At 62.5% G+C, this 21,402-nt stretch overlaps 2 protein-coding genes and 1 long non-coding RNA gene across 8 annotated transcripts in view; 1 reads left to right on the top strand and 2 right to left on the bottom strand.

Annotated features, from left to right (window-relative positions):
- CUNH7orf50 (chromosome unknown C7orf50 homolog) overlaps positions 1–21,402 on the top strand; it is a 108,186-nt gene that overhangs the window by 61,875 nt on the left and 24,909 nt on the right. The window lies entirely within an intron of this gene.
- On the bottom strand, positions 943–18,122 carry GPR146 (G protein-coupled receptor 146). 6 transcript variants are annotated; one of them, XR_006964034.1, is made up of 4 exons: positions 18,034–18,122; positions 16,700–16,815; positions 1,926–6,625; positions 943–1,511 (listed from the first exon to the last, which is right to left on the bottom strand). XR_006964034.1 is itself a non-coding variant. In XM_047089125.1 (3 exons), the coding sequence occupies exons 2-3, from the start codon at positions 16,709–16,711 to the stop codon at positions 5,615–5,617; spliced, it is 1,023 nt and encodes a 340-aa protein (XP_046945081.1). In that variant the 5' UTR covers positions 16,712–16,815; positions 18,034–18,122; the 3' UTR covers positions 943–5,614. The 6 variants fall into 6 exon arrangements, 2 of the variants coding, with proteins under 2 accessions (XP_046945081.1, XP_046945083.1); XR_006964033.1 differs by having other exon boundaries at positions 943–3,663; positions 4,114–6,625; XR_006964035.1 differs by having other exon boundaries at positions 943–3,589; positions 4,114–6,625.
- Positions 15,144–16,693, bottom strand: LOC124519127 (uncharacterized). The gene is made up of 2 exons (XR_006964037.1): positions 15,824–16,693; positions 15,144–15,573 (listed from the first exon to the last, which is right to left on the bottom strand). It is a non-coding gene; the product is annotated as an uncharacterized LOC124519127 (long non-coding RNA).

Here is a 21,402-nt window from a genome sequence, read left to right as displayed (position 1 = left end):
ATTGTGACCTGAGCCGAAGTCTGGAGTCGGAGTCGGATGCTTAACCGACAGAGCCACCCAGGCGCCCCTGCAACGTCTTTTAAACGCGTTTATAATCTTTGAACTGTCTCTTTCTCTCCTATGCTCCCTGACACGGCTTCAGCTGGCGATCGGAAATCTCTGTGTGGGGTTGCCCTCCCTGGAAACATAGTGCGCGGAGCCGAGCCGTAACCGCGCAGAAGTACGGCGTCCTAGGCCGGACTTGGCTGCTGTCCCTGTCTGCGCCAGGTTCTGCTGGCTCCAGTGTGTGTGTGCACACGTGTGTGCACACGCGTGTGTGTACGGAGCAGCGCCTGGGTGGTCCGAGTGCTCCTCTCCACTGCTGCTGACCACGTGTTTTTGGAAAAGCGCAATGTGCCCTGAATTCCCTGAGTCACGTGGCATCCGCAGGACGGAGTTGCCCTCGTCCGATTGTTGGGGAGCGCGGGGCGGGGTGTCTGCTCTTCCGCGGCTGGTTTGGGGTGAGAGCCCCCAAGGTATAAATCACCGAGCGCCACCCGCCGACCCTGACCACATGGGCGGTAAACCCTGCGAGAAGCACCCTGTGCGGGCGCGGTCAGGGTTCTGTGGCCGGCGCCCAGCTGCCCTGCAGGGCGAAGCTCTGCCGGCGGCCACTAGGTGGCGCCCCGCACACACGCCTGCGCTCCCAGCTGCCGAGAGGTTCCGAGTCCCGTGTTCCCTGCGGGAACCGAGAAACGTACCGCGCTCCGACTTCACAGCATTTCGGACGGTAGCATCGTTTCCTCGGTTCACGCGATGTTAGTGGCACACGGGCCCGCAAGAGCCTCCCGGGAAGCGGTTTTCAAATACCGGGAGGAGGGGCGAGAATGTCATAGCCACTCAACAAATGCTTGTCCCGGGACTTCAGTGTTACACGTGTACGGAATGAGGCAAATCGTAAAATTCTTTGCGCCTCGCGTTCTTTATTAACGTAAGATGGGTAAATTGGGATTCTTTCATTCCCAGAGACTCCCTGTTCGTTACTCAGGTTTACTCGCCGTGTGCACGGCACGCTCCCCTCTTGCCCGGGGGGACGAGGCCCTCCCGCCGGGGGACAGGCCCTCCCACACGGAGCCGCCGGGGCCACTCAGTTCTGTCCTCGGCCCTCGGGACGCGTCAGCAGTTGTCAAACGTCCGTTCTCGGGAAAGAACGTTTGCCAGACTTGGGGGGCTGTCTTCACGGGGCTCGGGGTGCGCCCCGCCCTGCCTGAGGGAGCGTGCAGGCACACGCTGCTGCTGTGCCACTGCAACAGAGGAGTAACGAACAGTGGCGGGCCCGTGTCACCAGGGGAAATAGGCTAAGTCCCGTGCCGGTTTCTGCTACACGTCATACACCCCTGGAAATAGACATTTTGAGAATTCCGAAGCTGGGTGATTTGTGTCGAGTGACTTAAGTCTTCAAACGCGTGGGTTTTTCTTCAGCAGGATCTTCTTCGTGATTTACGTAGAACTCGAGGCAAACGGTACAACCTCTGGAAGAGACGCAACGGATGAGAAATGAAAAATCCCCCCAGTTTTCCAGCTGATTTTAAATCCAAGAACTTCACTTGTAATTTAGCTTCTTAATCATTTTCTCCAGGTTTATCCTTCACCACGTGCGTTCTATGAAGGACCGGGGGTCTGCCTTCCCGATGCATCTGCAGGAGATGCATTAGCAGGAGATCTGGTTTCCCGTGATAAATTTTATAACCTTCGTGAAGCAACCTAAAATTAAATTCACCTTCTAGAATCTTAAATAAGCACGACAAGGTAGATGAGTTGTTGTGATTAGCAAAATTAAGATTAACTTAAAAAGTATAATAGGAGGGACTGATAACAAAATTAATGGCCTTGGAACATAGACTTCCACTGGGAGACATCGAGATTGGTGAGTTAAAAAAACACACGTGTAATATGTAGGATCACGTTCACAGTCTGCTGGAGCCTTTCCCGACCGACTCCTCATTCTTCTCTCAGCTCAGAATTCTTTCCATGTCTTGGGCCACGTGGCAGGAGCACTGGAGGCAGCGCCCAGTCGCCCCGGATCCAGCCCAGGTGACTGTGGATGGACAAAAGCCATGTGGGAAGCACATGGGGCTGGTGGCGGAGGTGTCCCCAGTGGGGAGAAGAGCACAGAGGCCAATCAAGCCGTGAGACCCGGGGATGCCGCGAAAGCAGCGGAGGGGTCTCCGTGAGACACCCAGCCTGCCACCCATCCCCGGGGGCCCTCTGTCACCGGCACGGGTGGGACCCGCTCAGGCCCCCGGAGGTCACCAGAAACAAGCCAGGTTGCAACCAAAGCCACTGAGAAAGTGAAAACAAGACCGTGATTTTCGGCCCCTCTTCTGTTTGGGGGAGCCCAGCTGGGGTGAGGGACTCCGGGGCTATGGGCGGAGACCCACGTGGCCCTCGGCTCTGTGCCCTTGGGATCTCCCTCTTCTCCTAGGAGCTCTTTCTAGAGCAAAGAGCAGAACAGATGAGCGAGGCAAAGGGTCTTTTTATTTGAAATAGCACTGCCACCCCAAACCAGCCCACCCGCTGGGTCCCGTGTCCCCTAAGAACAGTGTTGGCTTCCTGACCCAAGAGCCTGGCCGTGTGTGGTGGACCTGGGACTGACCCTGGCCCCAGCCCCACCCACCCGCCGTGAGAGGACGAGGACTGAGACTCCGTGACGGCAGGTGTGTGTGAGGTCAGAGGCCCCACGGCTGCGATGCCGGGCACCCTGCAACCCGCCATTCGCTCGGCCAACACGAGAGTTCCCCAGCGGAGCCGGGGCCACGGGACCCCCCCCGCCGTGCAGCCCATAGCTTGAGGAGTGGAGGGGGTCGGGTCTGAGACTTTCAGGACTGGGGGAAACCCTGCAGCAGAGGGGCGCTGCGCCCTTCAGTAGAAATAGCACGTTCACGGACAGAGGCAACCCAGAACCTTCTCTAATTCTGCCCCCGATTTACTGGCCAGGAAGTAGATTAGGCCCCACCTGTCCAGAATTTCACAGCTACCAGGGGCGAGTAAGACCAGGACCCTGGTGTCCAGTGTATTTTCATGCTTCTGCACAGGCAGACTCTGAACTCAGTCATCGCATCACCCCGGAGGGGATATATTCTGCAGACAGAAACACAATGGCAACCAAGTCATGGGCTAAATCTCCCGAGAGACCAGGGCCAAATGGAGCGATTTCCCTGAATGGAATGTGGCAAAACACAGAGCCACACTTTGCCATCCTCGGATCAGATGTGTCAGAATTAAGTTTTCAGGTTGTCAAAAGTTAGTATGTTAATATCTCTGGTAAGGGACCAATCTCCAAAATACATAAAGCACTCCCACAACCCAGTAGCAAAATAAAATGTGATTACAAAGGATGAGAACAGACATTTCTGCAAAGAACGCAGACGGCCAACGTGTACGTGAGAAGTTGCTCAGCGGCACTCGTCAGAGGAGCGCGTCAGAACCCCAGCGGGTGCTCCTCACGCCTGCTAGGGTGCCGCCACCAAGAGGACACCGAGCGCTGGCGAGGGAGTACGGGAAAGGGGTCCTCGTGCACCGCTGGTGGGGATGCGCACTGCCGCAGCCACTGTGAAAACAGTACAGACGTGCCTCAGAAGTCAAAAGCAGGTCTACTTATCCAGTGATCGCACTTCTGGGTATCTACCCAAAGGAAACAAAAGCACTCAGTCAGAATGGTGTCTGCACCCCCGCGTTCACTGCCGCGTTATTCACAACAGACCAGACACAGAAGCAGCTGAGTGTCCCTTGACGGACAAGTGGATGAAGAAGAAGGGGGGGGGGCGGGTACACGCACCGCGGAATATTAGCCATAAACAGAAATGAAATCTGGCCACTTGCGACAACACGGACGGACCTGGAGAGCACTGTGCTAAGTGAGATAAGTCAAAGAGGAGTAGAACATGATCTCAGTGGTACAGGGGATCTTTAAGAAAAACAACCAAGGCCACGGAAGCAGCATGGATTGGTGGTTGCCGGCAGGGAGGAGAAACGGGTGAAGGGAGTCAGAAGGTAAAAATAAACAAATAAATAAATAAATACGGTGTATTGCTGAGCAGCGACAAAAAGCAACACACTTTTGGATGCACAAACCTAAACGCGGGTTGGAGTTCCCAAGCTGCCAGCCCCAGCCGCTCCCTGTCACCGTAACCCCGCAGGAAAGCGTAGGGTGACATACGAATGAGATCTTAAGGCGTGTGCATACTTCCGGCTGCTTTTGGCAAACGACCTACGTTCACCTGTTCTCTGCGTTTGCGCGCACACAGTTAACATGCTGTGTGTGCTGCGTGTTACGGGGCCCTGTGGGGCCGGGCCAGTGCCCCGTAATCACATTCACACTCCTCTTTCCTCAGAAAAGCGCTCTCCTACTGCTTCAGCTCAAGGTTTGCTACCAAGGGAATGTGCCGCAAACTTGAGAAATAAATCTTCTGTTTTTAGAGCTTTGTGGGTTTCAGAGGTGCAGTTAGGGGGCTGCAGGCCTGTGGTGCGTCGTGACGTCGGGGTGCAGGTGAGCGGATGGTGTCGAGGAGAGCAGGGGGCTTCTACTGCCACGGTTTTAGAGCAGGTGTTTACGGGACGCGGCGTGGAAGGATCCAGGCACGCGCCGCGTCTGGCGAGGCAGGCTGCTGTCGGGTGCGAGGTGGCAGTGGTGGCCCCACGCTCTGCCCCGGTGCCAGACCGGGCTCCGCCTTGCAGGCCTGTGACTCCCCAGGCGGTCCCTCCCAGCTTCTGTGTTAGGTTGGAAATCCTCGCCACGCTTTCCTCTCTTCGGTTTACTATTAGCGTGGGGTTCTGTGCACACTTTGGGGAGTTGGCTTCCACTGAAGACGGTTAGCTGAGGTCACCGGGGAGGGCAGCAGGGGTACCAGTTAAGGGCCCTCCGCCCAAGACCAGCCACACTGCTGGCCCTGTCCTTCTGAAGCATTTGCACGCTGCCTGTGTGCGTGGCACGGCACGCGCCTCTCCCCGCCTCACCGCACCCAGCACGACCCTGCGGTAGCAGGAGCCCGCCCGTCCGTCCAACGGGAGTGCCCTTCGTGTTGCTTCCTTCGCTTTCAGGCTTTGGTGACTTCTCTCGAATCTTTTTATAAGCGCAAGAGACAGAATCGGGTATTTTGTCAGCACAGAATATAAACACTGGATTTGGATTCTCCTGACTTCGTTCAGAAACCCAGGGTGGAGGCGGCCAGGCTGAGGACGCTATTGCGGGTGTGGCCCCGCACGACCGAGCAGTGCGTCCGCCCGAAGCAGGTGGGCAGGCAGCTGTTTTTCACGCCAGGCCCCTCCCGCCTTGGACCGCGCGGCCTTGGCCTGAGAGCGGCCTGTCTGGAAGCAGAAAACTTGGAGAGAACACGCCTCGTGCTGTTCTGGGTCCCGGCCTCAGTGACGTCCTGGGGAAGAGCGTGACAGAGCGGGCAGTGACAAAGTGCTGTGCATCCAGGTCAAGTGTCGGTCGCCTGTCTCCCAGGAGGGGGCCCGGACCGTGCCTCCGGGAAGTACGCCGTTGACTGCCCGTCCGATGACCCCACCCGGGGCACTGGTGGAGGCCCCAGGACCCGCGCTCAGCGAGCGGCCGCGACCCCAGCCGCCGGCTCTACGCCATCACCTGCTGTACCCCCGCTTGGTCCGGGGAGCAGCTCTGGCGCCCGCAGTGCATTTTCTTTATCAGCCGCCGGAGTTTGCTGGGGAAGTTTCTGTTGATGTAGCGGTAAAGGAGCGGCACCACGGAGCTGCTGGAGAAGGCCAGGAATCTCGCCACGTCCTTAGCGAAGAGCAGGATCCCCAGGTGGTGCCTGTCGACGGGCTTCCCCCGCAAGGCCAGCAGCGTGTGCCCCAGGAGGGTCAGGTAGTGAGGCGTCCAGAGCCCGAACTGCGTGCACACGGTGGCCACCAGGAGCCTGTGCACCGAGGGGTCCGGCCTCCCCGCGTCCTGGTCGAGCGGCGTGTCCGCCTTCCGGATCCTCGAGATGAGCGCGAGCGCGTAGAGCACGGCCAGGGCGGGGACCACGTAGCCGATGAACACCATGATGGCGTCCGCGGCCTGCGCGTCCCGCATCTTGGAACACTCGACGATCCTGGCGGCCACGTGGCTGCAGACGTAGAAGAGCAGGGAGGAGAAGCTGGTGAGCAGGGCCCCGCCCCAGACGAAGCCGCACACGTGTCGCGTGTTGTAGACGCTGGACATGTAGGTGCGCGGCAGCGCCCGCTCGATGTAGCAGTCGAGGCTGAGCAGGGCCGTGGAGTACATGGTCACCAGGGAGGAGACGTTGAACAGCACCAGCAGCGTGACGTGGGCCTCGCTGCCGAAGCCCCACAGGGCCCACCCGGAGGCGGTGGGGCCCAGCAGGTGCACGGGCGCCAGGGCGCTGAGCACCAGGCCCGCCACGGCCATGTTGACGAAGTAGACGTCAGGCATGGTCATGCTGCTCTGGTCGTGCAGGTTGACCAGGACGAGCAGGGCGTTGTAGCCCAGGCCGACGGGGACGCCGGCCACCAGGTAGAGCAGGGTGAAGACGGACAGGACCAGATGCAGGTGCTGGCACAGCGGCTGGTCCTCCGCGCCGCCCGTGCCGTTGAGCGGGCCGCAGCTCCACATGATGGCGGGCTGCGGGAGAAAGCAGCGGAAGGTTAGCCAGAGCCCCGGGCCCCGCCAGCCCCTCAGAGATGCGGAGGTGGTGCCCGAAGGGAGCCTCGCCCCTTAACCTAGCAGGGCAAGGGCCAGAGACCGCGGGCCCTTCCAGAAGAACTCCGTCCCGAGCGTGCGTGTTCTGGGAGAGCCGGGTCGCTGTCCGTGGCTGCCTTAGGTCCTGAGCTGGGCCCGCAAGGTCCCGATGCGGCCGTGACCCTGACGGCCGCGGCGAGCCTCCCCGAGCCCGTTTCTAGAGAAACGTGAGCACTGGATGATGCGCCCGAGATCCCGCCGGGGAAGCCGCTTCGGGCAGCCTTCACGCTGCCTCCCGTCCTGGCTTCTCTCCGCCATGCGGGGACACCCTGCAGGGCTCCCCACCCCCAGTCCTGGGCTCCCGTCCTGCCCCCCACCACCCAGTGGCTTTAAGCGAGCCCCGTGACCGCCTCCCTTTCAACCTCTTTACCGAAAGGGGTTTTAGAAGGACGGGTGCCCGTGGCGCGGCACGCAGGGCCGTGATGCGTATGGGCCTTCCCACGACAGGGCGACCCTCCACAGCCTCCTGGGTGGGAACAGCAGGCCGCCACAGCCCTGCCCGGACCCTTCGCGGCGTGCGTGGGAATTGTGCGTCCGCCTGCCCTCCACACCTGCGTCTGCGGTCTGGTGGCCAGAGACCCGCCCCGTCTCTCCTGCCACCTGGGCCGCACCAGCACGCTGCGCCTCTGTCCCCGAGAGCGGGTGTGGGCGCACACGTGGGAGCAGGTCGCGGGCAGCCGCACAGGCTGGCGTGTGACAGGTGCGCCCTGAACGCAGCTGGGAGAGCAGGAGGCGCTAAGCCAGGCGGTGGGAGCCCCACCTGAGGAGCGGCGCGGAAGTGGGGGTGGCCACCGTGGGTGAGAGGCTCACGCCTTGGTGTCCACCGGGCCGCCACGGGGCCCCGGTGATGGGGTTCCCTCGGAGGGAACCTTGCGCTGCGCTCCCCCCGTCCCCCCTCCCCGCTGGAGTGCAACCCAGTGGCCCGTGGTCTAGCACACGGGAGGCGTGGGTGTGCGGCTGGCCGGGAGGACCCACACGTGAGGAAAGAGCACACTCTTTCCGTGCAAAATGAATTTCGGCCCATCCTGATCTCCTGCTCTCAGAATAAGGAATCCCCTCGGGCGACCACGTGCGAAGTGCACGTCTGTTTCCTGGGCGTAGGGGCCGAGGGTTCTGCCAGCCCTGTTGCTGTTGGTGCCGGACCCCAGCCCCTGCCCACAGCTGCCGCTGCACTGCAGGCTGGAGCCTGGCGTGGGGGTGGGGGGTCGGGTGGGGATGAGGCGGTGAGCACAGACATCTACCTGCTGAGCCAGTGGGGCGCCAGGGGGTTAAGCAGGAAGCAAAGGGAGGTCGGGGGTCCCCACAACAGGAGTGCGCCTGCATCGGCTGTGACGGGCAGGGGGGCAGGCGGCGCGTGAGCTCCCGTTCAGGGACGTCGAGTCAGTGGGAGTGTTTTGTAGTTCTCGTGAATGCCGCCCAGCAGCCCGTCAGACGAGAGTGATGCTCGGGGCCGGGCCGGCCGGATTCTGCCCACACGTGCTGATTACCTCACTTTTAGAAGCGTTCGCTGTAACCCACGGCATGGGTCGGGTCCCTAAATCTACACCGCGCTCCTCAGCTTCTGGCCCTGGTGGGCGCCCTGCACCCCAGGAACCGGATCCTGGGGTGCAGCGGGGGCACTGGGCTGCTGGCATGTTCCTGGAACACCTGTGGCTCCTACAGGAAGCTTTGGTCTCCCAAAGCTGGGTGGTGGGGGGGGGGGGGTCCTTTTTGTGTCATCTTTTAGCTGATTACACGGCCGGTTTCCACTCTCCTTCCTGAACTCATCCGGAGCTGGCTGTGGATGTTTAAGTGCGGTCTCCTCTCCGTTCTGGGCTCCTGCACGCCGAACCGTGGCTCTGACCAAAGCGGGGGACAGCGAACGGGGGCCCATGGCGGTGGAGAGCTCGTCCACCGGCCTTCACAGGCCTCGAGTCCCCAGGAAACACCGCGCATCCTTGCGGCCACCAGACGTTTCACATCCCATCGCATCCGTCTCTGCCGTGGTCAGCCCACAGGCAGACCCCCTCTGGTCTGGCCCTGCCTGGCTCACATCCTACCCCAGGGCCCGCGGGGCCTGCCCGAGGCGTCGCACCTACTCTCGTGTACCGGCCTCCCTCCTCGTGAGGAGACCGAGACGTGGAGCCGCAGCCCCACAAAAGGAAGGGCCTTCCGCCATCTTTAAGACCGGCGTTGAACTCACACGGGGCAGCTGCTAGCGAGAAAGGCGGGCTCGCGCTCGGCGCCCAGGCCGGGACCCCAGGGTTCGCGCTCCTGGTGTGACGAGCCCGTCCTTCCCTCCCGGTTCAGGTGTGGCGGGAGGGGGGGCGGGGGACACTCGGCACTCACCGCTCAGGGCGTCCCCCCCCCCCCCCCCGCCGGCCCAGCCCCTCCCGGCCGCCCGTCCCCGGTGCAGCCACAGGTGCAGCCATAGCGGAGCCTTCGGCGCAGGCTGCTTACCTTTATCCCGAGCCCCGCGTTTCTGTGCGCCTGGACCGCAGACCCCGTCCGTGAGCAGCCAAGGGCGCCGAGAGGATCCTGTTTCTCTGCCCCCCACCCCCACCCCACCCCCCCCCCACCCCCGGGAGCTTATCAGCCGCAGCCGTGTAGCGCTGGCTTCCTGCGCGGGCGCGTGTGCGCGCTGGGTGCCCAGTGTGGACGCACACTTGTTTTCCTCCAGTAAATCACTCGGTCTCTGCCTCCCTTGGGAGGCACGGCGGCCCCTCCCCAGCTCTGTTTACAGCCGGTTTCACGGAATGAGGGTTGTGCCTGGAAGGGCCGGCCGGCACCGTCGGATCAGGCTCCTGCCCTGCCGCTCCGGTTTCGGGAGCGCCCGCTTCCTCCCCCCTCTGCGCCCCCGGCCCGCTCTGGGTGGCGGGGCCGGTGCGATGAGGCTCGTCTGGAGCCCACGTGGCCGCTCCGGACACTCGGGGTGCTGGGCGTGTGCACAGACGAGTTCCTTTTTTCCCTCTGCGAGGAAGCTGGGTGGCCACTAAGGGCGGAACGCGGGCCTCCCTGAGAGTTACCCAGTCACCGTGGAGAGGGGCCGTGGCCGCCTGCCCTGGGGCGTGGCCCCGAGAGCTCTCCAAAGCGGGCAGCGGTGGCTGAGGGCCAGGCTCGGGACCAGCAGGAAGAAGGGTGGGTGTCTTCTCGACGTCGCTGTGGAACACAGCCGGCCTGGAGCCTCCCGGCCGCGGGGTCAGAGCCGCGGCCCTGACTGCCCACGGCTGCCCCGTGGGGCCGCAGGAAGGGCCGCTGGCGGGCCGCCGCGCTGGGCTGAGGACGGCTCCGTTCTTGGGAAAGCCTCAGCCGGAGCGCGGTCTGTTGAGAGCCTCCTTCCTAGTTCACGTGCTCGTGTGGCCCCAGCTCGCTTGTCGGAGGGGGCGCTGCGCGTGCACGGTTCCCACGTGGGTCAAGTACACGGGCGGCCGTGATCTGGATGCAGACGGTTCGCTTTCTCTAGGCCTGACGAGAGGCCTCGTCCTTTCGTTCCGGCAATCCTCCGGGGAGGCCAGCGGTGAGGAGCCGCCTTGTGTCACAAACGGGGCCGTCTGTCTGGCATTTGCCGAAGCTCGTCCCTGTCTTTGGAGGGGGAGTGGGGGAGGCGGAGGGTGCCACCGTCACGGAGGCTCCCGGACGGCCAAGCGCCTGCCTCGAGATGGGCTCGCCCGCGCCCTGTGCAGACAGAACGTGGGTCCCGGGGAGCATGGCTGGCAGAGCCAGCCGAGCCCGGGGTGTGGGCAGGTGGCACGGTGGACGCGCTCAGGAGGCCAGAACTGCCGCGTGTCGAGCGAGCAGGACGGGCCAGTGAGAGAAACACGCTCAGGTCTTGGAGCCGGTGGCGCTCGTCACAGCGTAGACATTGCGGAGACCGTGGGCGGGGGTGCCGCCCGGTCAGGGCCCGGCCCCGGTGCTGTTCCTCGGGGCCGCTGCCCGCCGCTCCGCACCCGGGAGCCCGCGGACGCCCCCACGCCCGCCCCCTTCCCGGCCCTGCCTTTCTCTGGTCCCCGGTTCCTTGCGGTGACCCCACTTCCCTTTTGTGCACTCTGGTTTTGCAAGTCCAGGAACCCGGGAACAGAGACTTCCCCTCAGGCTGCCCGGGAAGCAGGCCAACCTGGGAACAATGGTTTGGCTCCCGCCCTCCCGCGCAGGCCTCAGACCACCTTTCCAGCTCGCCAGTTCTCGGTTCACTTCCTTCGGCGAAAGAGGAAGTTGGGGCACAGCCGGCGGGGAGGCGGCCTCTCCAGGGCCGAGCAGGCCTGCGCTCCACTCCCCACCCGTTTTCATTTGGAAATCTGCCACGTTCTCCCCAAATGGCAGGATCGACAATCCCAACTTCCGGGCCCTGCCACCTGCCGCAGCCCCTCAGCTGACGGGGTCAGGGTCAGCGGGGACCCCGGTGGGCCTCCCATCCAGGCTGGCTCTCCAAACAGGCCGGTCCTGTCACCACGCCTCCCCACTAGGACCCCTGGGCCCTTCCTTGCCGGAGCTCCCCGCTGCCTCCCTGGCCCCTTGTGCCTGCCCTCCTTTTCCACACGCTTTAGAGCCCTTTCCGGAAGGGTCCATTGGCAGAGACGCCTGGCCTGCTCTGCCCTTCCCGCCCCCACTCCCTCGGTGCCACTCTGCCTCTGCTGGCCCTGCCTCTAGCCTCCCAAAGCCTCTTCCAAGATTCCTTCAGGACTGACACCCCATCATGTCCATCCAGGTGCCCTGTCGGCACCCACAGCGATGGCTGTGCCCACGGACCGGCACCCAGGGCCCCCCGTGAGCCCCCGCTCCTGCCAGCCCACCGTTTCACTGCAGCTGAGCGCTGGGATCGTCCCCGAACCTCTCCGCTCCTCCCAGGGTGGGTGTTCCAGGTCGGAGCCCCTTCCCGACCTCACGCCACCGGAGCCGAGAAGCACACGAAAAGCTGCGAACGTCTTCCGAGAGCCCCCCTCCCCATCCCACCCCGGGTCTCCACGCATCCTCAAGACCCCCGCCGAGACGGGTCTGCGCTTCCCTGCGGTGTCACGAGCCCAGACCGCCAGCCGGCCTGGGTGCACAAAGCCAGGCGCCCCTGGCACGTTGGCAGGAATGGGCGCAGCAGGACCGCCGGGCCCCCACCCTCTGCTGGTCCAGAAGCGGGCCTCGGTGGCGACAGGCCAGCGCAGGGCGGGGGCTGCAGGAGTGCCGTGCGCCAGTATCTGGGCCGGGCGGCAAAAGGGAGGCGCTCTCCAGGCCAGCGACCACGCACCTGCTTGCGGCTGTCCAAGACGGACCAGGTTATGAGTTCATTCTGGCTTTTCCTGTAAAGGTGACTCACGTACCCTCTCTCTCTCCGAGAGCTTTCTGTGTGTTTCGTTCTCTAATCACGCTCAGAAGAAAGCCTCCGCACCATAAGGACTGGGCTGGCCTCTCGGGTGGCCACTCCCCTGCCCAGGCCTCTTCAAACGGCTTCGGGGCAGCACGGATCCAGGCCTGTGGGGCCAGTCGACAGGTGACCGAGGTGGGGGGAGGGCGGAGGAAGCCGCCTGGTGGAAGCAGGCGCCGGGACTGGCCTGAGAGATGGCTGCACGAAGCCCCCCGCCCGGGGTGAGCCCTCAGCCGACTCGGACCGTTACCGCGAACCCTTCGGCGGCTTGGCTGCGCACCCCAGAGGGGCGAGAGGTCGCAAATGGCCTGTTCGTCCAGAAAAACCTGAGAGGACCCGGAGGCTGAGGGGGCACCCCTGCACGAGGCTGGCCGTGCGGCGGGAACCCTTCGGAGGGAACAAGGCTGTGCTCGACGCTCCAGCGTGGGGGGGTCGCCTCTGGGACCCGTAGAGGACAGCGAGGCCGAGGTCCACAAGGGCAGGGTTTCTTGGTCAAAGCTGGCATTCCATTTGTGGACTTGGTGCCACGGCTTTGCCATCCAGGCCTCTCTGCGGGCTCACGGGGCGACCTCGGGCCAGCCTCTCAGAGGGCGCAGTAGTACGGTAGCCACCCCTGGCAGGGCAGGGGAGGCCTGACTAGCGCTTGTGGAGGGTGGAGCGAGAGGCCACCGGGCGTGCAGGTGTCTCAGCATTTCTAGGGACTTAGTTTCTGGAGCCCTCTGTCTCCCTGCATCCCCTACAGAGGCCTGTGTGTCCTCAGCTGGCTGCCGGTCATTTCCTACAAATGCTCTCGGGTAGAAAAGAAAAGCCACTTACTTCCAAGACCACCTCTGGGCTTCAATAATTATTTTTCACGAAGGTGCTTTCCTGGACTTGCCATTGCCAGGCCCAGGAGGTGTCCCGGCCGCTCCTGGTCACGTGGGGGGGGGGGGGGGTCGCCCTGGAGCCGAGGGCCCCCCTGTGCTGGGTCAGGAGGTTCTTTGGCTGGACTGCCAGCTCAGCACATGAGTGTCCAAGGGCTGTCTGTCCCCCGCCTGGGGCACGAGCAGCTGGACAAGGCCAAGCGACTCACAGACCTGGAGGCCCTGACGGGGTTGGGGGGGGGGGGGGTCTGGCGCTGGCCTGGCGGCCCGTGGGCCCTGAACATGCCGCCTCCGTAGGGGTCACTCTGCAGACAACCGTGAGGCCCTGCTGCGAGAGCAGGTGCACAGTGGCAGTGGTGGCCTAGTGTCCAGAGCAGCAGGGGTGATGGCCAGGCCTGGGTGACGGAGGGGGACAGACGGGGACAGCACAGCGGGGCTGCAGGTAGGCTGCCTGAGGCAGGAGAGCACCGGTCCTCAATGCCTCTGCTTTCAGGCACTGCCCTGGCCAACTCCCGTCCCGCACAGGAGACTCTGCAGCGGGACCTCCACGGTACAGGAGGCCACTTACGCGGAGACTTGAGCCTTGCAGAGGGGGCTCAGTTAGTGCCCGTGACCTGGCTCAGCGAGCTCTCAGGACAGCCCTGTGGAGCCTCCGGGGTGAGGCTCTGCTCACCCACCGGGTGGTGCCCGTGACGCAGGTTCTGTGCTGCCTCAGTTTCCCCAGCTTAGGAGCTCAGGTACCTGGAGCGCGACCGGGTGGGCCTGGGTGAGTCCCCGGCGTGGGGACGAGGAGGATCTGAGCCCGCACCCTCCTCCCCAGGCGCGCTGGGTGCCCAGAACGCTGGTGCGTGAACCTGCGCTCCGAATCAGTCACCTGAGACACGGCGAGAGGAAACCCACCGGGAGGAGGTGTGAGCACGTGACCACCTGTCACAGGCCCAGCGAGGCTGTCGGGGGACAGGAGCGAGTTCACAGGCTCTGCGGGCTGGGTTAGGGCTTTGGTGACACACAGCGATTTTCCTGGTGTTGCACTCACATTCAACTGGGGCATAAGTAAGCTTGTGCTTCCCTCGCGTGTGCTTCCCTCGCGTGCGCTCACGGCGTGCAGACAAGCCGGGACGCAGGACGGCTCTGGTCCGTTCTTTTCCAGCCCTCCCTTAGGAGGACGCCGGAGAGGCCTCTCCGCAGCGACTGGCCCTCCTCTTCACTGCTGGCAAGGCCCACCCGCCCGTTAGGCGGCCTGTTCGAAGCACTTTGAGGCAAGACATCGGCGGCTTGCTTTCTGTGCCTTTTCAAAGAAGACAAGATGGTATAAACCAGCCCGTCAAAACCGCACGTCTGTAAGCAACGGGAATGCGCTTGCCTGAGGCGCAGAGTGATCTCCGTGCAGACCGGGGCCAGGAGTGGGTCCAAGCAGCATGGGTGGGGGGTGGCTGAGCTGCTGCAGGGACGGGCAGGGGTCACGCCTGCTGCAGGGACGGGCAGGGGTCACGCCTGCTGGGAACCCTGCCTGCACACGCACAGACCCGGCAGACGTGAAAAACCAGCAAAGAGGAGTCACGCCGTTGAAAGGTAGCTGAGCTGGTCTCTCTAAAACCTTACCTGGTTTCCTTGCTTTGTTATCAGGAAACCCCGTCCTCTGGTGTGGGGCCCGTCTGGGCTGGGCACCTGCCCCCCACCCCCTGCCGGGGCCGGGCGGGGGTGAACACAGCTTCCCTCGTCCCTCGTCCACTGCTGTATGCACACACTGGTCCCTTACCTAGACTGCCTTTCCTCGATTCTCCGTTCCTTTGTGAAGTGCTAACTCACTCCTGAAGTTTTATTTTGGCATCAACGCCCCGGGGAGCCCTCCCTGACTGCTGTCCCCACCCCCCAGCCAGTCCTGCTGAGAGCTCTCTAAGCTCTCTGAACGGCGGGAGGGGGGAGGGTGATTTGTGCCAGAAGCCTGGCTGGCTGGGGAGGAGGACCGTTAGGTCACAGGCTCCTCCCCAAGGTGAGCACCAGAAACCCATGTAGTAGAAGGGACAGCAGACAGTGGGAGAGCTTCTTGAGGGGGGCACAGGGCTGCGAGGCCCGGGCAGTGCACCCTGCTTGGGCAGACAGCCCGGCCGGGCTGATGGTCCTGTGGGTTGTTTCTATTTGACATAGACCCGCCGTGCACCGTGAGACTCAGCTTCAGATGAATGTTCTAGAGCAACCAGAATGCTTTGAAAACGACTCCTGGATGTTTATTTCCTTTTGTAATAACGGGCAGAGGCTTCAGCTACAATTAACATCCAGCTGGCAGGAGCCGGACACTCCGGAAAGGCTGATGTTTTCAGAGGTTTTCAACGTAGAGGGCTTGCACATACTGATTCCTATCGCAAACGCTGCGCCTTCCCGGCGTGCGATAAGAAGCTGTTCTTCTACAGATGGCTTGTTCTGAATTTTATAGCTTTTTGCTTTTCACTGCTCTCGATTGCAGAGCAGTGAGTGGGCCGGGCAACCTGGCTGAGCCGCATAAACAAAGAGCCGCCTCCCTCTCCCTGGAAGAGAGCGGGCTTGTCTGCCAGCTCAGGAAGGGCTGCGGGGGGCTGAGACCAGGCCGCCCGGTCCGGGCCAGCGGGGCGCCTGTGCAGGCCACAGGCTTCCTTTCCCTGGAAGGAGATGGGACACACGCTCTTTTGTCTGCGGGAGCACTAGTTTCTTGGGCTGTTTTGTTCCCTGACTGACTTGGTTTGTGGCTCATGCTCCTTCCAGGTACCCCAGGCCAGGGGGAAACAGAGACTCGCTCAGAAATTCAAAGGCCTGAGAACAGACCAAGTCTCCCATTTCAGACTCTGGGCAGGCCTGGCACCCCATCTGGGTTCCCGACCTCCCCTAGCTATTAACTAGGTGTGCTCTTACCTGGGGCGGGGGGGGGGGGGTTGCTCAGAGCCCCTCATCTGGTCACCGCCTGCAGTCATTTCCGAGGGAGCAACCAGCTGGCTGTCTGTACTCAGAGTTGCTTCCTGGTGTGCTGGGTTCTAATTAAAACTGGGAAGCCCTTGGGCACGCCCCCCCCCCCCGGCAGGTATGGGAGGAAGGGGACCAGGCCAGGCCTGCTGGGGGACACACAGGACACCCGGCCCATTTCACCCTGTCCTGCTACTCCAGGACGTCCTGCTTGCACATGGGGCCCCCAGGGGACAGGACTCTGCTCCCCAGTGGGGCTGTGTCTTGGCATCTCCAGTTAGAGGGAAAACCAGCCTTTTTCTTATCTACACTGAGGACTGAGTCCTCTCCGCTCTTTGATGCCCAGGTGGTAATTTGGGTCCTAGGCCTGAGACCCCCGTGGGCACACGCGGCCTGAGGCTGCCCAGTTATACAAGTGGCTTTAGGCTTTGAGCCAGCAGCAAGCAAGAGGAAATAACCAGGAAACACTGTTTAAGGAAGAAGGAGCACGGTTTTGTCACGCGCACGAACGTGGAGGAGCTCATCCCCCACCCCCCTGCTAGCAATCCCCAAGACGTGGCCCTGCTATGTGGTTGGCTCCTTAAGGGCCAGGTGGCAGCTGTTTTCTCAGGATTCCAAATGACATCCTAGGGCCGTGGACGGGTGCAGCAGCCCCAGGACCCCCCTCCCCCGGCCCCCGGAGGCAGCACAGCCCTCTTCCCACCTGTAAATCAAACAAGCGGATTTCCCAACAGCGATCTCGGCAAGGATGTCACTTTCTCGCTATGTAATAGGTACAGTCAGTCTCCACAGCCCACAGCCCACATGACCCACATCAGGTGGACGTACCTTGGCTTCCATCAACCTACCATGCGCTCTGACTTGCGGGAACGCCAGGTCAACGCTGACAGTTACGTCCTGGCCTCGAGCCGCGTCCCTCTATCCCCTGGAGGTTTCCATCCTGACTGGAGAGGCAGGACACCCCACGGTCAGAGAGCGGCGTGTGGCCCCGGGCCACGGGCTTTCCGCTCTGGCCCAGCTTCCTGTGTCGAGGGGCCTGGTAAGCACTCCCCAAATACGAGCTCCAGTTTTTAGAAGCTAGGTGTCGAGAGGCCTGCTTCGTTCGGGGAGAGAGCAGAGGTTCTGGTCTGGAGAGCCGGGCCCCACAGCAGTTCCTTTAGGAGCTCTGCCGCGGGCCACGGACGGTGGCGTACGCTGTGCGTAATTATTAATAGCGCCTGTGTTCGCTCCCAGCCGTGCCCCAGCTAGACCCGGTGGGGACACTGGAGGATCTGGTCGCCGTGCATGAGCAGCCTGGGAACAGGGTCGGAGCCATTTTAGTCCCACTCTTGTGTTTGCAGAGGTCTGTGCAACCGGCTTCCAGCCTCCCACTCTGCTGGCTGCCCAGCTTAAAGCTGGGAGATCTCAGAGGAGGGCCTCTCCGGTGAGGGGACGTCACCTGCGCAGGCTCCCTCAGGCTCCCCCCAAGAGACGAGGCCCAGCCTCGGGACCAGAGCCGAGGTGTCCTGGCAGCACTGGCTGCCCGCAGAGCAGGTGGGTGTTCAAAGGCTGGGGGCCACTGCCTTCCTAGGAAGTTTTGCGGGAGCCTTTCCATACCCAGGGGAGTCACGTTTTCAGCAAGTGTCCGAGACAGTCGGCAACAGACTTGATAACTGCACTCAGACGTAGTTCCAGAACTTACTAAAAATTGTGTAATCACAAAGAGGAGGGAAGCTATAAGCACGGCCAGCCGTCGGCCTCCTTTCCCTCTCTCCCCCTCCCCCTCCCCCTCCCCGCAGGACACCGGAGGAACCCTCCACAGGTTAATGACCGCAGGGCGGCTGCCCGGTTAGCTCAGCGGGAGGGCTGCCCCAGGCTGGGGACAGCGCCCCCACCCCGCCCGCAAGTGGACCGGTGCCCCCAAACCTCTGGGGAACAACGCCTCCACCCCACAAGGGGACAGTGCCCCCAAACCCCTGGGAGACGGCGCCTCCAGCCCCCCAAAGGACGGCAACCCCCACCCCCCCTCCCCAAGAGGACAGCGCCAGGGCGGGGCCGAGGCACCCGAAAGTCCCAGCGGAGCACTGGCCGTGCGGGGCCGCCACAGCCCGGGGCTCGCTGTCCGCGCGGGCCGAGCCCCCGAGCGTGCCCGCCGCTCGACCCCGCGTTGGGCGCCCACTCACCGGCTCGCTGGGCCGCGGGGCGGGCGGCTCCGGGCTCCGAGGCGGCGGGGCTCAAGGCGCGCACGCCGCGCGGGCCTGTGTACACACGTGACCGCCGCCCGCCCCGCCCCCGGCCGGCCCCGCCCCGCCCCGCACTCCCGCCGCGCGGGGCGGGGGCGGGGCGGAGCACGTCCTGTGACCCGAGGTCAGCCGGGTGCGGGACGCGAACCCCGGCCGCTGAGGTGGGCCGGGGGCCCCCAAAGCGCTGGTGCTGGTCGTACCGCCGAGTCAGAACGCGCTCTAATCTGCAGGGGACAGCGCCCCCCCCCTCCCTCCGAAGGCTGTAATCTGGTCCTTCCAGGCGCACCTGCACCTCCCCAAAGCGCGCCAGCTGTCTCCAAGTTCACCCCTTACTTCTGGTCGTAGGAATTTGCCAGCCGAGCCGGCCACGGGGAGACACGGTGTACCGTCTGCAGCCGCATTCATTTCGTAGCGGTGGTCACGATTAAAAGTCGGGAGAGTTTAAAGAACAAGGAGGTTTGCTTTGCTGAAATTAGTACCTTAGCGCCTTCTAATTTAATGAAGATCCGTGGTGCGACCGGGGGTTGAACGGGAGAGCGGTCGAGGCAGTTAGCATCCCAGGGCCGCCTGCTTGCTCAGGGCCCCACCCCAGGCCCGCCCGCCTCACAGGTCAGCTTCCTGACCACGGATTAGAGACGGAAGTTGGGGTCAGCTGGGGGACCAGACTCCCTGTGGTAAAAGGGCAGAGCAGAGTCCAGGTCACTTGTGGACCCCACCGCCCGCGTGGCCCTGTCGTCATTGCCTTACCTTGCTTCTCCACCCAACGCCAGAAGTGGGTTTATAGCAGAGAGCCGCCTGAGAGCGGGCCACGTGTCCCCCAACGCCTCGACCAGCCACGGTCGTCCAGCACTCAGCTCAGACAGCTGGAGAGACCCCTCTTTGCCAGCTCCTGCCCTAGGCCCTCAGAACAGCCTTGGAAGGTTTTTACTTCCACGTTTCATCAGCTCTTAAGACATCATTAGTGCTACCCGCGCCGTTGTCTTATGAACCACTAAAAAGAAAACAGCTTGCCACAATTAAGTTCTGACACTGCCGGTTAGAAGAAGCATCCTGTTTTTAAAGGTGTTGAAGTGAGAGAGAAAATGTGTTTTAGCAGCAGTGAAATGCAGGATTCCCATTTTAAGTTGCACTGAGGCTCAGAAAACGTAAGGAACCTGCCCAAGGTCACACAGCCCCTGGTGGGGTCAGGATGTGAACCCAGATGAGTTCTCTTACCAACGCACCCAAGTAAACGTTATCGCCTTCGTATGAGTGGCCTTGGCAGAATTCCTGGTCACAGTCCCCGGGACGCCAGGTATAACGCGGTCTGCCCACAGGATGTTCCGCAGCCGTTTGCAACTGCGGAGAGCTGACATGTAGTACCGCCTAAGCCACTTAGCGTCAGGTCACCCACGCTGCCTTCTCTGCAAAGAAGGCCTCTTCCAGGAATGCCAGCGGGGCCGGGAAGGACGGCACAGTGTCAGGGCCACCCACCTGCAGCTGAGCCAAGGTCTGCACCTTCTAGCACTCTCTAGCTGGCTCACGTAAATCTCCCTCCGAGGGCGACAGCTTTGTGCCTTGTTGGCAGCTGCTCCCTGACTGTTCTGGCCGATTGCTGTGCAAGAGCCGAATGTCTGTGGGGACAGCACCACCGTCCTGGGCGGACGGAGTTGGTGTGCGAGCGTGACCTGATTCCTCCCGGGTTTCTGACCGCCTCACGCTCAGGCGTCCGTTTTCGAAAACCACACGGAGTTAGCCGTCCCCCGACTGCTGGTGTGGGTTCCTGAGGAGCAGGGGCTGTGTGCCCCCGGGCCCCAGGGCTGTGCTTCCGCAGCCGCTCTCCCTGTGGTCACAAGGCCGGTGCCCTAATTGTGCACCGCGCTCTGCAGCGAAGAGGGAGGCCGCAGCCCAGTGTTTTGCTGAGGTCACGGGGCCGCCTCTCCATGGATTATAGAAACATCACAATGGCCCTTTGCTCACCACATTCTGGAGACTTGGCGAGTATTCCTGGTGACTGGAGTGGCAGCAGACAAGATGGGCTGGGCTGCATTCCACACTGAGGGGACTCTGCTACCCAGAGTTTGTTTGCATGTGGTCATTCTCTGGGGGGGGGCGGGGGGGGGCTGGAGACGATGATGGGGAGGGTTACAGCTGCCTTGGCTGAAATGGCAGGGCCAGCTTCCTTTTGGAGATGCCCCTTCTCTCATAAGTATGTGCTCACACTGGATATTTGGTCCTACGTGATGTGTCGATCAGGGACCAGGAATGTTCGGAGTTAACTTGTTAGTTCTTGTGAGTCCGGTTTAGAGAAAGGTTCTATATCTGGACTTCTTCGTGGCTCTGTTGATGTAAGTTAATGTTCTTCAGGGCTCCCTCGAACTGTGGACTCTGATAAGGAGCGTGGAGGGCTTGGCGAGAGAGACCCAGCCTGGAAAGGCCAGTGGTGTAGGCGGGAGGCGTGCGGCCGGCGGCCGGCTCAGAGCCCGGGACGGCGGTTTGTGTGTCCTCCCCACAGGTTCACGTGCCCCCAGAGTCAGAGCCCAACTTGGCATTTCATCTGATCAAACTTTCCTGCCACAAGTGTAGCCGAAGAGCTCACGATTCAGCTTTCACACGATGGGGTGAGTAAAGACCCTCTGTCTTCTCACAAGAAGCTGTTCTGTGTCGTTCTGCATGTGTGATTTCTATGATTTTTTGCGTATCTTACACTGAACACACACACGTGTAACACCAACCCTAAAAACAGAACCCCCAGTTATTTTACCAGGATAGTAGCTCGTTCCGTATTCCAGAATGGCAAAGGAATCGCACTTACCACGGGCAAACCGTGGTGACCCCCGAGTGCGTCTGAGAATAGAAGGAAGGGGGGGCGCTGCTCAGGACGAGAGCCCCTCGGAGGAGGCCAGAGGGCGGCTTCTCCCTGGCTGGGCTGCTGACGAGAGAAACCTCCTTCCTCCTGCCGCCAGGCAGGTGCCCAGCCTGGGGCTCCTCTCCTCATTGGCCTGGGGCACGATGGAGCTCTGTGCTTAGGGGTCAGAAGTACGTGCTGAGGCTGGATGGGATGCCCGGGCTTTGCTTGGGGCGAGGCAGGGGCCCGAGGCGAGGGCAGGAGGGGGAGGCGCGACAATTCAGTATACGGTCTCCTGTGTGTGTTCGAATCTCCTGTAAAATTTCCGAAAGAGGGGGCCAAACAAAGAATGTGCCGCTGCCCGTGGGCCGGGCCTGGGCGCAGCTCCACGGGCTCGCAGGTCCCCGCAGGGCTCCCCGGGACCCCGGGACGGCCCCCCACCCCCCACGTCCCAGCCTCCGCCCCGGGAAGGGGCCTGGTGG

The sequence above is a fragment of the Lynx rufus genome, unplaced genomic scaffold (assembly GCF_022079265.1).
Source record: "Lynx rufus isolate CCGP_SWC_20201006 ecotype Redwood Valley unplaced genomic scaffold, mLynRuf1.p SCAF_27, whole genome shotgun sequence".
Taxonomy (NCBI): Eukaryota; Metazoa; Chordata; class Mammalia; order Carnivora; family Felidae; genus Lynx; species Lynx rufus.
The sequence above is the reverse complement of the archived record's forward strand: the minus strand, read 5'-3'. Positions and strand labels throughout refer to the sequence as shown.